General features: G+C 43.5%; 1 protein-coding gene across 11 annotated transcripts in view; it reads left to right on the top strand.

Annotated features, from left to right (window-relative positions):
• The window catches only part of ANKRD44 (ankyrin repeat domain 44), a 618040-nt gene that overhangs the window by 326492 nt on the left and 274940 nt on the right, over positions 1–16608 (top strand). For 8 of the 11 annotated variants that reach the window (XM_069225839.1, XM_069225843.1, XM_069225840.1 and 5 more), the window contains 3 exons: positions 3736–3818; positions 8452–8569; positions 10828–10896. In XM_069225839.1, coding sequence (XP_069081940.1) covers positions 3736–3818; positions 8452–8569; positions 10828–10896 — 270 coding nt within the window. The remainder of the gene's footprint in view (positions 1–3735; positions 3819–8451; positions 8570–10827; positions 10897–16608) is intronic. The other 3 variants (XM_069225845.1, XM_069225836.1, XM_069225837.1) reach the window with 1 other exon arrangement.

Here is a 16608-nt window from a genome sequence, read left to right on the forward strand (position 1 = left end):
AGAAAGTGGGTATTTTCTTGCTTAACCATTCTGTGCTTCTGCCTGTCTGCTGAATACACGCCTGGGTCAGGATGACAGTTGGGCTGTTTGTGCATTCACTTTAGACAGTCACATAAAGGGAGCTGAGGTGTCCCCGGCATGTCCTGATGACCCATCACCAGGCTGATGGGTCTTTCTGAGCTAGAGTGCTGGGAGGAGCTGACACTTTTACTTGAATAAGGCTGTTGTGTAGCCATTTTAGCTATAGTGTTGTACATGTTATTTTAGCAAACTAGGCCTGCTGCTGTGCACTTTAACCTAGATATGTTTTATCCTTGCTCTGTTATATTATTTTAACAATAACCACATTCGCTGTCTTGTTTTATTTTCTCTATCTAGCTGTTCTTCGCCTCGATCAGCACTACGTTCTTAAACAAGACATTTCTTTCACTCTGTGCCTTTCTCAAGGCTGTAGTAAAATAGGTTGCTGGCAAAAGTGGTACGCTTTGTCTCCAATGTTCACAGAAACATATACACTCTTACGTGGGGATCCTTTCTTGGAACATCAGCTGTTTTATTATAAAAACACTACTTTGACCCATGTATGTTAGAGGGAGATTCCAGACAGATGACCACGACTGTATGCTGATTGCTTCGCTGCAGCTGCTTATGCAGACTACAGGCCTCTCGCTTAGGTATGAGGGATGATGTCTTCCTAGGGGAACCTGAAGGGCAGAATTAGAGTTTAACATGGTGTGCTATAACATAGTCTAGGTAGGAACTATTCTTAAAAACCGTAGTGACAACACAATAGCATTATTTCTGAGTTTTTAACTCACAATTTTAATCCTGTCATGCTTTATTGTCTTAGTTATTGTAATACATGCTTTATTTTCTAAGATGCAGTTGCTTCAATAAAACCTTATTCTATACTATATTCTGCCTTTGATTGTCCTTGCATACGCGAGACTAATGTAACTGAAAGAAATGGATGAAATCTGAGTGACCACAATTTCCCTGAGGAGTCATTTGTGTCATGCATCCAGTTTACCAATCATCCCTGCTCTTGGGTGGAGATGAGGCACTGCTAGGTAGCCGGAACAAAGCCCGGATTAGGCCGACAGGTGTCACCTGGTATGGGATCAGACTCAGTCCCCCGCAATACAAGTGATTCTGCCGCCCGAATCCAGTAGTCTCATTAGGATAATGAGAAACTACGCAACAGTGCTGCCCTTACACAAAGCAGTCTACAACCCCCTGGAATGTGCTTGGGGCCAGGGCAGGGAATGCATGGTTTTATGCGCTATAAAAAACGTCTCTTTGAAGTTTGCCTACTTCAAAGACAGAAATGGGTATAAGTCTTAGACCTCTGACACCACAGAGTTAGAATCCTTCTGAACTGAGGACATTCTATCAGGAAGAAGAGCTGGATCCTGTAGGAGGGACTGCCACTCTACCTGTTGCTTTGCTGTGCTGGCATGCTGCTTGCTGCTTCAGTCCTTGGCGTGAAAGGTCTGGACTTCACTTTCTACATCCTGCCTCCAAAGGTTCTCCAAGGGCTTGGACTGAGCTTGCTTCCTGGTCAGAAATCTTAGAGACATCAAAGACTTCAAGTACCAGCACCTGGACTCTCTTGCTGAGAGTCCTGACATTCCAAGTGGTGTCACATCCAGTTCCCGGGCTGTGATATAACAAGGAAGAATCAAGTGCATGAACCTCCAGAACGACTTTGGAACTGGTGCCACTCTGACCCTGCACACCTGCCTGCACTGGAGCTGTGGTCCCCGCTGAGTGCACTGACCGGCGCCACAGGCCTAACGCCACTGCAGTGCCATCCCAGCACGAGCCCAGAGCACCGTGTCACTGCAATCCGACTCTGGCTCCGCTGCATCACCCATGGCCCGTGGTGTGGTCACAACACCGCAAAATTGACGCCTCATGTCTTGACCTGCTGGATTTATCGACCCTGCCGTGTCATTAAGGACCAACGCCTCTCAACTGACACCGCATCACCTCCCCTGCAACCATAACAAACCAATGCCTCACCTCTCCTGCCTAGCAGTAAGGAACACACCGCACCGGCTCCAGTGGTGCCTCACCTCCCTGACTGTGCAACATCTTTGTCTCCTCATTGATACCTAAGGTACTGTACCTGGGGTTCGTGCGACTCAGTGACCAGCCCGCAATCCCTTGCAAGTGGCATCAGACTGTTGGAAACTACTCCATCAAGACGTTGTGATAGCCCCAGTTGGACTTATTGTGTTTCTAAGCAGTATACTAAGATTTAATCTTTGAAAATGTGTATCTTTACTTGTGTATGTTGGATTTCTGTCATTTGGTCGTTTTACTCAAATAAATATTGGCTATTTTTCTAAACAGGTGTGGAGTACTTTTGTGGTGTTCTGTGTGTGTGTGTATGTGTACAAATACTTTACATATTGCCTCTGAGATAAGCCTAACTGCTTCAGCCAAGCTATCAAGGGAGTGAGCAGGAGTTATCTTAGCTGTGTGACTCCCATACCCTGAGAGTGAGGGTCACTACTTGGAGAGGGTGCAAACCACTCCCAACTAGAGACCCCATTTCTAACACTTACCATGTCATCAGGCAGTATTTAACTTTCCTTTCCTTTGGCAATGAGACAAATTATGCGGTTTTAGGACTCATTATTTATTTATGAAAAAAGAGCATTAGAATTATGTCTTGTTTGATTCTCTAAAACTAACCGCGCATAACATAATAATCTGTTGTTCCAAATCTTATAAATCTCTCCTTTTGTTTACAATGTTATAATTTGAAAATGTTTACATATGGCAAGATGATGGTTGAAGCCTAACATAATATAGTAAACAGGACAATTTGTTCCACTGATTCTGATATTTAAAAATATGGGCCTCTTTAACAAAAACTTTTTGCAGAAGTTTTAGGGGTAAGTAACACCTACGTCCAGCGTAAGTGACACTTGGGGCCTGATTTAGATTTCATGCGAATGGAATACTTTGTCACAAATGTGACGGATATCCCATTCACTGTGATAAGATCTCCGTAGGATATAATGAGATCATAATACGTTGGAGGGGATAGCCATCACGTTTGTGACAGAGTATTCCTATTCACCAAGATCTACATCAGGGCCTTCACCACAGAGGTGTGTCGTTGCTCCCACCACATGAACTCTCAATCATAGACCTAAATCTACAGCGTAGTGTTTTACCTGTCCACCAAAAGTGCTTCAGCACCTTTTTTGGAGTACTAAAACCTATAAAACTGCAATTCCAAAGCAAGGGATGGTTTTGACAATGTTTCAGTCTATTTTCTCTGGTGGAAGCAAGACCTTGATCTACAATCAAGTGGGAAGACATAGAAGTCTGACCAAGGAAGGCTCAAGTTGAACATTTACTAGTAGAATGGGCTGAAAATCTCCACGTTAGTGGAATCCCATGTTTCTTGTTGTGTCCTTTCTATTGACAAAATAGTGCTTTTTTAAAGTCATAGTATAAGTTTGAGTAGATTAAACCAACTAGTCGAACATACAGGGTGATAATGATCTCGAAGAGAAAAGCCCTGCTCTCAAAAAGGGGGGTGTCAGTGACATGAAGTCACCTAGTCATACTTCTGCGTTGACATCACATCACTGAAAAGTCTGTTTGAAACCAGACTAAAAGTACTCTGCTCTGTATTGTTATAATAAGAAACGTGCAGCTCCAATTTCCTTGGCTTTGATTAATGGTGGTGATTTGTCCTTTTGTGTGTTTCAGATGCGGAATCCATAGCATGTTCCCCTTGCACTTAGCAGCGTTAAACGCGCACTCAGACTGCTGCAGGAAATTGTTGTCATCAGGTAGGTGAATCCAGCACACAGCTGAATCTAATTTTGTTAATGAGCTTTGCTTCCGAGCCGCAGTGGTATCCTCTGCAGTATTGGTCAGCAGGAGGCTGGGTTTGTTGGTTTTGTGGGATCTTTGTGTTTTGGCATGCGGGGTCGTGGGTGGCTCTCCTTAAGGCATTTTGTTAATTTGGCGCATCATCTACTGTCGAAGGCTGAAGCCCTCTGGCTCCTTTTTACCTTGGCAGCTCTACACGGCAGATAGCGGAGCTCTGTTGGCGAAGGACCCCTTGTTATGCTCTTGTGTGCGTGGGAAAGGCTGCTTTATTGGAAACAATTGGAGCTCTCATTACATGTAACCTTCAGTTTAGCCGCAAACTATAAGCATCACTTTCATAGGATATGTTTTCCAGTACCGAAGAGTGTACTTATCTGGCCTAAACACCATTGTAATCTTGTATGATTTGTCAGCATAATGCACCACCCTAAGATTTCTTGATTTGCTGAAGCCGTGCTTCTGTGAGTATGTTAGCCAAATGAACAAAACTGCATTGGCTCATACTTTGGAAGGGCAACCAAAATGTTGAAACAGGCTAGCTCTTCCTTCCTAATTCAGTATGATACCTCTGTTCATACAACATTTCACGGCTGAATAGGTAGCATCCTGCCAAACGCTGGTGCTTCCTTGCACTGAATTTGCGGGAGTGATAGTGATTTAGAGCTCCCCTTAACCCCTGTGATGTTACAGGAAGTGACATGCTATGACTTTGAGCTCAACTATGGAACATTTTACTTAACCAATGTGTTGATTCAAGGCTACCACTGCATGTTAACAAAGAGAAGCTGATAAAAGACCCAACCAACAAGCTACAAAAAGCAGTTTATGTATTTTCTGCACATAACCACACAGGAATCACAGTGGCTAACTATGCCAAGGCCTAAATCACACCTTTCTAATGGTGAAATGAGGACATTTGGACATTGAAATGTTGCCCAAATTATACCCTGAAATGAAACGCATTGGGCTTCATGACCATTTTACAGGGCCGCAGAACAAAAGTTGTCATACTTTACTAAAAATATGGGTAGAATGTGTAGAAAAAGAGTCATGTGAGATCTATGCAACTAGAAGGTTTATGGTGTATTAAAAACAGTGAGGAGAGGGGGGTTGGGCGGGACTCACAGGCACACATGCACACACACTCATTCATTCATACATGCACACACACATATGGGCTGGCATCGCTGAGGCCTGTTGCATGAACCCCCCATCCCATTTGGCCCCCAGCAAGATCACCCCCCTCACTTCAGGTCACACCCAGCATGGCAATACCTCACCTTCAATAAATTCATTGGAATTGGGAGTCGTGAAGTCCCGGCCGTATTTTTATTCTAATAAAAACAAAATTCAGTCAACAAAACTTTTACGCAGTAACCCCATATTATTTACACAGCATGTACATTTTAAAGATGCCTAGTCTTAACAAAGTCTGCTAATACATCAAAAAACTCCTGCCACTGTCTGAATCAGTTCCTGCACATCCAAAATATCAAATACCAATGACTGCGGATGAAATCATGACTGTCTAGTGAGCCACAATTTCCCTGGCCCTCTGGCTTTAAGGTCCCAGGAGTAGTATCTCCATATGGGATTGGATTGCTCCATCCCCTCCTCCAAACACTTTCAGTTGCATGTAAACCATGTGGAGGCGGCTCTCCTGCCCGCCAGGATGCCTACTTCGGGCACCCCCTGTACCCACAGACTCTTGTGCTCTACCTCTTCACCCGCTCGCCGCCTCCCCGGGCCTGTGCTAGCTTCAAGTCTCTGCGCATGCGCGAGTGGTTGGCCCTAGGGACCAGATGTCAGTAACCTCTCACAACCCCGCACCCCTTGTCATTCTCCCTTCCCGCCAGCCCCACCTGCAGGGTTGAATTAACTTCCTCTTGTGAGGCCAGTGTCCACACTCCCTTGAGTGCGCACACTCTTTACAACGCTTAACCTCATCCTTCTCCGATCTGTCACCCAATAGATCAAAAATTTTAATGTACGTGCCTTTAAAATCTTTTCCTTAACCTCCATCGGCACATGCAACCCCAGACAGATGTCGCCAAGATCCAACAGAGGAGACAAGTGACGCGTACCTGAATCCGGCGTTGTCTGAATAGACGAAAATGCCACAGATGTTCTTGCCTCTGCTGACACCTTGGCTGGTTTTTGTGCAGCTATGGCGTGCACCGGTGTGCCCACGCAGACCAGCGCAGGTGAATTGGTCTTTCACACGATCACCGCTCGCTTACCTTAATGCCCCCCTTGAGACCCTGGACCGCCTTTTGAGGTGTTAAGGTGGGAAACCAAGCGCTGTGCCTCCTCCATCACGTCTTCCCCACATGACCCTGCCAATGGACCACTAACCAAAGATGGGGACAGCATTCCCATCTCTGGCATCCACGGTAGTATGGATGCCAGATGCCCAAACACATCCTGTTGCGTTAGCCCCCTGTTAATGGCTGCAACTGCGGACACTACTTGCAAGCCAATTGTGGTTGGCACTGCTACACTCCCGTTTGCTGTCTGAATGGGGACCCGACTGGCTCCTGCCACATCCTGTGCATAACACTGGCGAGAGGGCCCTCTAACACAGGCACCGCTTGCTGATCTTGTGGAATCACAGAGCCGCCAAACTATCTGGGTTCACCCCAACCTGCCCTGGTACTGACTGTCACAGCTCTGACAATTCAGGCCTGGCCCCTTTGCTTTTCCTTTGTCCCTGAACCCTCTTTGGGACTGCGGGAAATGATTCCTAAGGGGGCACTCCTGCTCGTCTTGGCCTTACTGCCTGATCACTGGAGATGGCATGCTGAGCCCTCAATGATGCTATGGCCTGGTCCATTGCGTCCATTCGCAGCATTAGAGCTTCAAGCAGTTCCTCAATGCGTGACTGCTTTCCCCCCTATTTGCACTATCTGCCATGGTGTGAGAACCTCTGTAATCCTCCACTGCCAGTTAGACCACACAGCAAACGCACAAAACCTGACTCAAAACAAGGATGGACTGTGGGGGAAGGGTGGGCAACATCAAGTTAGCCTTCCCAACTTAAGCTGTGTAAGACACCAATGGGTTAACAATAATTAATGAAGCTTACTGTAAACCGAAGAACACCAAATCGCCTATCAAAAGCCTCCGCTACCAGTTAAAACACACAGCTAATGTAGAAAAAAAACAACCCAAAACAAGGAGGAGTGGGGGCAGTTGTGGGCAACCCCAAGTTAACCTTATCAACTAAAGCAATGTAAACCACCAGTGGGTTAACAAGAATTAATAAAGCTTGCCACCCTCACAAGGGAAAAACCCACACTAACAAACCCCCCTTCTCCCCTACTCCTGTGTAACCTCACCTGCAGCACCAGGGCCCCCACCAGAGCCGCCACTGAGATGTACCTGGGCGGGTGAGCTTGGCTCTAACCCGTACGGCTCCCAGTGAGGCGTCCGCTGGGCTGCTCGTGATGGTTGCAGAGTGTGCGAGCGGAACGTCACGGTTGATCCCACGACGATCAGCTGAAGCTCCTCGTAACCTGCAAGAAAAGAAAAAAAACAGGAAAAAATTCACTCCTCGTCATGCCTTGTAGGAGTGCAGGCAGAAACCAGTCGATGAGCGGCGTTGAAAAAGATCCACTCGCTGCCCGCTCCCCCCTTTTAATGAATGCGTCATCACGACCCGCAACCTGGAAGCACCCAAGTGCTTCCGGGCTGCGCTGTGTGCACCTCCAAACAGGAGAGTTCGGCCTGAGATCCCGGTGTGGCATGCCCAGCGTATTTGGCCCCCGATGGGTGAGGGCCCCTTCCACACATCCATTCACAACACTCATTATCAAATATTATATCCTAAGGTCAGCCAATGAGGGAAGGCAGCAGTCCCAACTCGTCACAGACTGGGATGGGGTCAGTGAGTCTGCAGACCCTACTCCACTCTGTGACGAGGTGTCACTGATTGACATTCAGCCCTAAGCTCTTCAGGCCTTAAAACTGAAACACCCAGGTCTGAAGCAATCTGTGATGTCCCACCTCATAATGAGGGGGAGGGTCTTGAGGCACCTTTGCTAGGCTGACGAGATCACGCTCACAGGGCTGTGACTTCTTCAGCCCAGCAAAGTTCAGCTCAGGCAGCCGGAAGCCTGCGCAAATAGGTCATGTCTATTTGCTGGCTGCCTGATCTGAAAATGAAGTGTCTGTCAGGCTGACCTTTGCTCATCCTGAGAGACACTCTTCTTGAGGGGCTAACGGTGGGTGTTGGGTGTGGCCCCTCAGCCCCAAAGGACAAGCTGCGGCTGATGAAATCACAGTAAAGATTTGCTTTGGGTGGTGTTTATTTTCCTTAATGTAGCTTCGTGTTTTGTTTTGTGTCAGATCACTGTTTGGCATATTCTGAAAATAAATATGTGTTGCATGATGTCAAATGCATCATAGCAAACATGCCATTTTTAAAAATAGATGTATCACTGGCTTTACAATTCCTATTATCGAGCTGCCAAGCTTGAGAAGCTTCTGTCTTTTTCCATGGTAACTGCTTTGCTAACCACGGTGCTTGCCTTCTGGGTTTAATACTAACAGATTTTTCCGTCTCTGCAATATTTCTTGTGATCTAAATAGGACAAAAGTATAGCATAGTGCCCTCGTTTAATAATGAGCACGTGCTGTCTGCAGGCTTTGAAATAGACACACCAGATAACTATGGGAGAACATGTCTACATGCCGCTGCTGCAGGAGGGTGAGTACAATGATAATTACCGTATTTTTCTGTTTGCCATATTGCATAGGTCTACCCACTCCTCCAATCATGAGTAATAGAGGTACCAGCAATTTGCAGAGCAATGGACACCACTCTTCCTGGTGGAAGTTCCAAATTTGCTAATGCTTTAATCTGAATCCATTTGTAACTGTAATTCTTATTTGTAATTGTAATTCAAATTGTATTCCCCATTCCAATTTTGTCATTCACTTCAGTTGAATAAACAGAAATACAGTTTCATTTTTTGAAAATTAATTGGAATTATCCGTATATACAATTATATTGATCATTTTATCTCCTATAGTTCCAGTCATAGCTCAAAATAAATCACCTGTTTTGCATCTTTTTAGAGATTGAAGTACACTGAACCAATTACTGTACATTACAACATAAGCCATTTACTTTAGGAAGACTGCTTAGCATACAGATTGTGTTGGTTGCTCACATTTACTGCTATTATCACGTGGCCAGCCTTTGAGGCCCACCAAGTCAACTATAGAATTTGTAATAATCCCGCTATGCCAAGTATGCATGCTCTAATTCAGAAATATAAAAACTGTAATCGACTTCTTGAAAGAGTTCTTGGCTATTATTTAAAATCCATGATTCGATTAAAAGAATTGTGAATGCAAAATTATTGTTAGTATTTAAATAAAAAGCTCATGATCAGTCTTTTACTACTTACGTTTTTATGATTCAGTTGCTTTCTTATTGTTGTAGTTCATGTAAATGAGTCACTTCGCATCTTAGGGCCATGAACAATTCGATAACAAGAAACACAACATTTTTCCTATTGTAACTTAACATTAAGCCAAATTGATGTATAAATAAGAATGATACTAATCACAGTTTGTGTCTTATTATTTCATATTATGGTTACATCATAGGTGTATCATCGGCAGTTACTTAGTTTCACATGTAAATCAACTGTGCTCTCTATAAATAGCCTTTCTTTGATAAGGTGAAATTACTTACCTAGATGCAATATTTCCCACAATCAAACAGATCATGTCTACAAACATATTCAAATAGAACATTTAGGGCCTGATTTATGTTTTTGGCAAACGAGTTACTCTGTCACAACCGTGACGGATATCCCGTCTGCCAGTAACTAAATCCCAGTGGATATAATGGGATTTAGATGTTGGTGGGCGGGATATCTATCACCGTTGTGGCAGAGTAACTAGTCCATAAATATCTAAATCAGGCACTGAATCTCATTTAAAGTAATTTCTAATTGCCCCTAAACAATTTCTTTTTATTCTATGGCACAGTTGTATACAATTTCCCAAAAACATATGCCACACCTAGATTCAGTTAAGAAAGGCATATGTAATGTCCACCAAAGTTAGCAGTCAGTACAGGGGACTCCCACTTTGTGTTCTAGGCTCACCAATAACTACTGGCTACTAAGGAATGGTTTGAACATGGCATGCCATACGGTGTATTGGGAAATTGCTACATGCAATTCAAATAAAAATGGCTCAAACTCCTGCCAAAGTGAGTGAAACCAATTACCCCAGTGAAAACCCTTCTTACTGATTATTATATTGCCCAGTTACATAAAGGCATATCCCACCATTTATTTCCGGTGTAGAGATTGCAGGAGCCTATAGGTTCTATACCTCCACAAATACTTATTTGGTAAGCTAATTGCCTAGTTCAAGCTTCACCAAAACACTGTCATCACATATGTTTCTCTACAATCCCATGGCACTACTAGATAAACTAAGCTGTTATGGTTGACACAACCTCCCCTCTAATGCCTTCCTTGTCTACAACACACATTGTGATCAGCTGCAAAAAGAGGTTCCTCCACATAATCCATGGGGGGAACAGTACTTGCTATGCTCTGTGCAAGGGATTGCCCAAAGTGCTCTCTTGTTTAAGGGAGGTTTTTAATTAATGGGGATTATCATTGAATGAGTGTGAATTGGGTCAAAAAGGGGTCAAACAGGTACATTTTAAAAACAAATTCCTCTTAGGTTGACATGGATACTTCATATTCTAGTTTGAATCCACCTCTAGTGCTGCTTAGTCATTACCGTAAAATAACCCACATCAAAACATGCCTAGTTGTCTTGGATTATCTCCATAACATGGAATGTCTGGTTCATTTTATTGACCTTTTGTACTGTAATCACCACTAAATATTATGACATTTAAACAGCTAGTCTTACTTCCTCTGCATTTGCCCACACTGTTCACTCTGCTCATCAAATGTTCTTATTTTGCAGCAATGTGGAATGCGTAAAACTCTTGCAGAGCGGTGGAGCACATTTCAGTAAAAAGGACAAGTATGGCAGGTAGGCAAAACCGTCAAATTTGAAATAAAAAACCCTCAGCAGAGTATGAAGCAGTGAATGTTAGTAGAATGAAAGGGAAGTATCCACAATGCGAAAGCCCATGGTCAGCGGCGTAAGGCACAGAGCTGTGAACTTTGAGGCATGTCATTGAATAGTGACTCCAAAGTTGAAAACAGCTAGTGGAACATACATAAGACAACTGCTGAATGATAAACAATTTTGTGAAAAGGTAGTTAGTTTTTACGTAGCCATTGCTGTGGTTGCACCCTGCCTAACTACTTGGAAGGGTCCCTAACTGAATACACTAGCTTTCCAGGCAATAACCTAAACCCACAGATATGAACTATTTGGAAAATAAGTATGGTTTAGTTTAGCCAAAGTGCAAGTGTGCCTTATTTGTTTTCTCCACATCTGCATATTTTTCTACGTGAAAAAAGCCTTACCTTCTACCTCCTTATAGCAGAAGTAGTCTTTTTCCACAACCTATGTGCACATTTACTTCAGCATATTTTACCTCTAAAGTTAGGTGGGCTAATTGGGTGTTAAGCAGTGGGAATATGTGTTAATATCTATAAACCTTTGACTTTATATTTATCATCAGGTTGATACAATATTTACCCACTGTCATATGTTATACTTTCAATCTTCCCTGAATTGTTACCCTCCATAATTCTTTAAACTAGTATGTATCCTATTGCTTTGCCATATTCTTACACTTTTCCCCTTAGGGATAAACATGCAGCCGCTGCTGTTTCACTGATATGTCTCAATGAGAGCATTCAAAGATAGATGTCCTGTTCACTCATTTTTAAGCAGATGAGTTTGGGGTGTTCAGTTTCCAATTATCTAAGTGTAGCACCTTATTCATTGCCTCTTCAACCCAACCTTTTTTATTTTTATTGAAGCATAATTGATAGCTGCCCCCCTAAATACATTTTTAAGGAATCCTACACCATAATAAGAGATGCTATTTGGCAAATACTTTGTTTTACAAACAAATCCTTGTGTTGTTCGATTATATACTCCTGGTACCCCTTGTTTCTCAATACAGCCCATTCAAACATCTGCTTGTTCAATCTTCTATTACTAGAAGGAGATTGAATGGCAATTTATTGGAGGGTTATGATTCGAGAAAATGCAAGGAAACATTTTTAAATGAGCACTGTATAAATCTCTTGAGAGATAAAAGTCATATTAATATGACAGTGTATAATTTGTGTGAACAAGAACAATATGCATATTTAGGCTCACTCCCCTGCAATGGTCACCAAGTATCTGATAACCCATGAACTTCGACCAGCCTTCTGATAGCATTTCATACATGCCTCATACAGAAGCATGGTCTAGAGATGATAGCAAATCACAAATGCCATACACTGTAATACTACCACTGTAACATTCCCTTTACTAATATCTTTAACCCATATTTTACACAGTTTCATTATGTGCAGACTACATTTTGGTTAACCCCTTATATGCCACTTTTACCAAGGAATGTACTCAGGAATCTTTGAGTTAGGCCTGCTAAGTATCTATCCCTTATTCAATTATTTTCAATAAAAAGCCTGCACAACATATTACTGTAACCTTTTTTAACTCCTTTAAAAATCACCTCTCGTTTTCTATACCTCATGGCAGACACACAAATTAAAGGAGTTATTTTGCATTTAACTCTTTTCGAAATCGCTTAAGTCATTGTCTTTATTTTTCTCCTTTATAACGTTACTCTTTCTCCATCTCTATAGCAGCTGCTTCGCTTTGAGTTTAAAGATATCAAAATCAATGTGGCCGTCTCTCAAATCTTAAGCTTGGATGTCGCTTGTAGGATCACTTAAGCACCTGCCTCTTAAACATGAAAAGGAAATGTGTGTTAATTAAAATCCCAGCTGGCTAGACCAGCAAACATCTGCTGGAAGAAAGTGACTATCAGTTGTTGAGGATTATCACCTTCTACCCTTTCCTTGATTCCTAGTATACTGATATTGTTCCTTCACTGTTGGTTTTCAATATCTTCCAATATCCATTGGATATCCATATGTGCGTTTTTTTGCTCATCAAACTGACCTTCAACCTTCATCCATTACCTGAGCATTCATCATGTTAATTGCTTCTGCATACTTCTTGACAAAACCTGTGTCTTTAAATTGCCAACCTACTGGGCAAGTGCCCCCTCCTTGTGAGGTTGTATTAGATGAAAGCTAGCCCCCAGAGAAGGCTTGTCAGATCTCCCAGTTTCACCATGCTTTACAGTCATGCTCTCTTGAGGCCGTAACGCAGGTGCAGATGATTGACAATATAGGGGAAAGAGCGATATTAGCTAGCTTATTGTCTTCAAGTTGTTGGGAGGAGTTAACTGTACCAAACTTCAACACACCTTATCTGTTCTAGGATCAGTTTGTATTTTGTTCTTCTCATTCCTGCTAGTATCCTCATTTACATTGGCAAGACAACAGTATTTTACCTGTCTGCCTTAGGGTGGTCTTCCCTCAAATGTTGTGCCTTCCACCTCCATTTTTTCGGATCTCTTTTTTACTTATGTTAGGACACTGCACACTTTGCCACGGCTAACCAGTGTTAAAGGAAGTGTGTGTGCTCCTTAAAATATGGTAACAATGGCTCATCCCTATTCGGCATATTTAATTTACTTGTAAGTCCCTAGTAAAGTGGGAGCAGCTAACCAGTTCATGTTTGTGTCTTTAGAATTGTAATGAAAAATCCTAACTGATGATGAAGTCAGAATTTAAATTACAATTTTGAAAATGTCACTTTTAGAAAGTTGTTTGTGTCTGTAGATGACTGGGTATAGTCGGCAGCGCTAGGCTTTGTGTATTCCTCCTAGAAAGCCACATATAATAGAGAGCTTAGGTGTGCCTGGATGGGCCATCACTAGCAGGATGGGAGGGTGGAGTGGATCTAGCCTTACTTACACTGTAGTTAGTCTAGAGCCAGGGCAGAGGCAACAGGATGCCAGGGGACTTCAATGTGAAACGTCTAGAAGCCTCCTTCCCATTCAAAGGCACAACTGGGTATAAATACTGGAACTCAGTCACCAACTCTTCAGTACACATCTGGACCTGTGGGTACTCTGCCAGGAAGAAGGACAGCTGTGCTGCTGAAAGGACTGTCAATTTGTTGGATTGTTGCTCTGAAGGGCTGCTGCTCTAGTGAACTGCAGCCCTCTTGTCCGGGAGAGAAGCACTGGAGCTGCTTCTCTTGAACCCAGAACCCCAGAGTGACTCCAAGGGCTAGTTGGCTGGCATCCTGGTCTGAAGCCTTAGGGACATAACAGGCTTCCAACAATCCTCCACCTTCACTTGGACTCTGCCATCTTTGGGTCTACCGTGCCAAGTACTGCCACCCCAGTCCAGGACCCTTGAGAGTGGGCGTAATGTGCTTGCCAGCTTCTGTGGATCCAGTGGAACCAACACATCTCCTCTGCTGTGCAGCGCAACCCCCGAGCAGAACTGAGGCCTCACCGCTGCTGCGTGGAATGTAACTGTTGAAAAGATCTGCATCACAGGCCATCACTTCATAGGAACTGCAGCTGTGTGATGCATCCCCAGCACAGGGCCTTGCACCTCTTGTCACCGGCAGCATCCATGATGTTCCGGGCTTCGCATTGCAGCATCCCGGTTCCTCGGAACCGACACATCTTCCCGACTGTGCGACTCATCCTATGTGCCGGATTTTGCATCACAAGCCCTTGTCAGTGAGATCTTTGAGGATGACACAGGACCTTGAACCGCAGTCTCGCACTTCGGCTGTGTGACGTGGAGCATCAAAACGATTAGCAAACTAGGATTTAAGGTACTCTGTTCAGCAGGGCTAACTGGGTCCCTGTAGCCAGCCCATGCTCCATCGCAGTCGACCTAAACTTGTGACTTTCTCCCAGTCCAGCTTGACCAGATAACCACAGTTGGCACTATTTTTACTAAAAATCTCAACATTGAATATTTTCAGTTCAAGCAATTTGAGTTTTGTCATTTTGGTCAGTTTTATTTATTAAACATTACTCTATTTTTCTAACTCTACTGTGGGACTATTTTGTGCTGTGTTTTCACTGTTACTGTTTCTAGTATTGTACAAATACTTTACACATAGCCTCTGAGTTAAGCCTGACTGCCCTGTGCCAAGCTACGCAAGAGTTGAGCTCAGGTTACTTTAAGGTTGCTTGTGACTTCATCCTGAGAAGAGTTGTGGTTGCTGCTTGACCAGGGCTCACACCTCAGTCAGTAAGAACTTTATTTGGCCAGGATGGGCCATAAAAGATATACAAACATAATTAAAATATCCACTTAAAACACACAACCTCCAAACAATAAAAACCAGTACAGAACAACACATGCCAAAAGAATGGGCAGGAAAAAAATACAGCCCAGTCTACTAAAAAATAAAACTATCAATTCAATATCTAGCAGTGATGCAACCTACAGTCGCAATGATGAGAACAGTTCCTTGATAGCGTTGTAAAGGAACAAACCACATCCAGGGAGCTAGCCATCCATTAATTTCCTGCATCTGACTTCAGCTTTGAGGAACGAACTAACTCTAAAAGCAGCAGCACAACAGTTTAAAAGCAAAATAATGCTTTCCTACACTTACAGAGCCCTGGAGAATGTAATAATGGTTTAAGGAGACGCTGAAAGACAGGGTTAAAACTTTTACAAAAAAAATATGAAGTGCAGGAAGGATTGGCCTGCCAAGTCATCACATGGGCAAGATGGAGCGTGTGCCCCTAAAGAACTGCAGTCCGCCCAAAAACACGAAAGCTGCCGAACTGTTCCTGCCCTGAAACCGAAAAGAAGAGACCTCTCCCAATGAGTGAGATCTATGGTCAGTTCAGCGGGCACTAAGTACCTACATTAGTCCCTCATAGAGCTTTTACCCCAATCAACCAACAACCCAATTTCTTACAAAGAGGGATAGAGTAAAATGCCTTAGGGATTCCCTCCTTTGATTCTGGGTTTCGAGACCTAACGCCTTTGCTCTCCCCTGAAATATTTCAGGAGGAAACCAGCACAGTTTTCCCACTGGTTATGTGTCTTAACGTACCAGTGTCCAAGCTCCAAAAATTGAGAGACCTTAGAACGTCTGCCTGATTTAAATTTCTCACTTTTATCTAGTACTGCATTACCTACCTTCCTTCTGTTAAGGGATCTTTCAGTGCTAGCGCCTAGTTGTTGATCCAAAGTCAGTTTTTCCCCTGTGGAGGTGGTGACTTTGAGGGTAAGATTCGGGATGATGATGTTTTTTTTTTTACTTTTACCAGTTTGCTATTTTTCCCCAATCACACCATCACCCTCCTTATTGAAATCATATACTGCATCATTCTCCAATAGATATCCCTGTTCCCCTTCCTCCAGCAAAAGTTAAGCCTGACGTATTAATACTCAGAATACGATGTTAGCAGACATTTTACATTATTCAACTCCACCGGCTCTGTTCCTGTGCTGTTTCTGATATTTCAAGCCTTTCACAGGTTTCAGTGATGAGAGGGCGGAGGGAACAGGACAGTTTTCTGCATTATTTACATTCTGGCTGCTTGTCCCTGGCATCTCCTCAGTCATCTGTTTCCTCTGCCCATCATCCTGGAAGGCAGCCACAATGTGGAGGACTCCGGTAGCTATCCCACCTGCAGAGATGGGCATGCTGCCAGGAGCCCATCTGAGCAAGTTTTTGAATGCTTGCCTTCCTTTTTGCTGCTTTGGGTTA

Source organism: Pleurodeles waltl, chromosome 3_1, assembly GCF_031143425.1.
Source record: "Pleurodeles waltl isolate 20211129_DDA chromosome 3_1, aPleWal1.hap1.20221129, whole genome shotgun sequence".
Classification (NCBI taxonomy): domain Eukaryota; kingdom Metazoa; phylum Chordata; class Amphibia; order Caudata; family Salamandridae; genus Pleurodeles; species Pleurodeles waltl.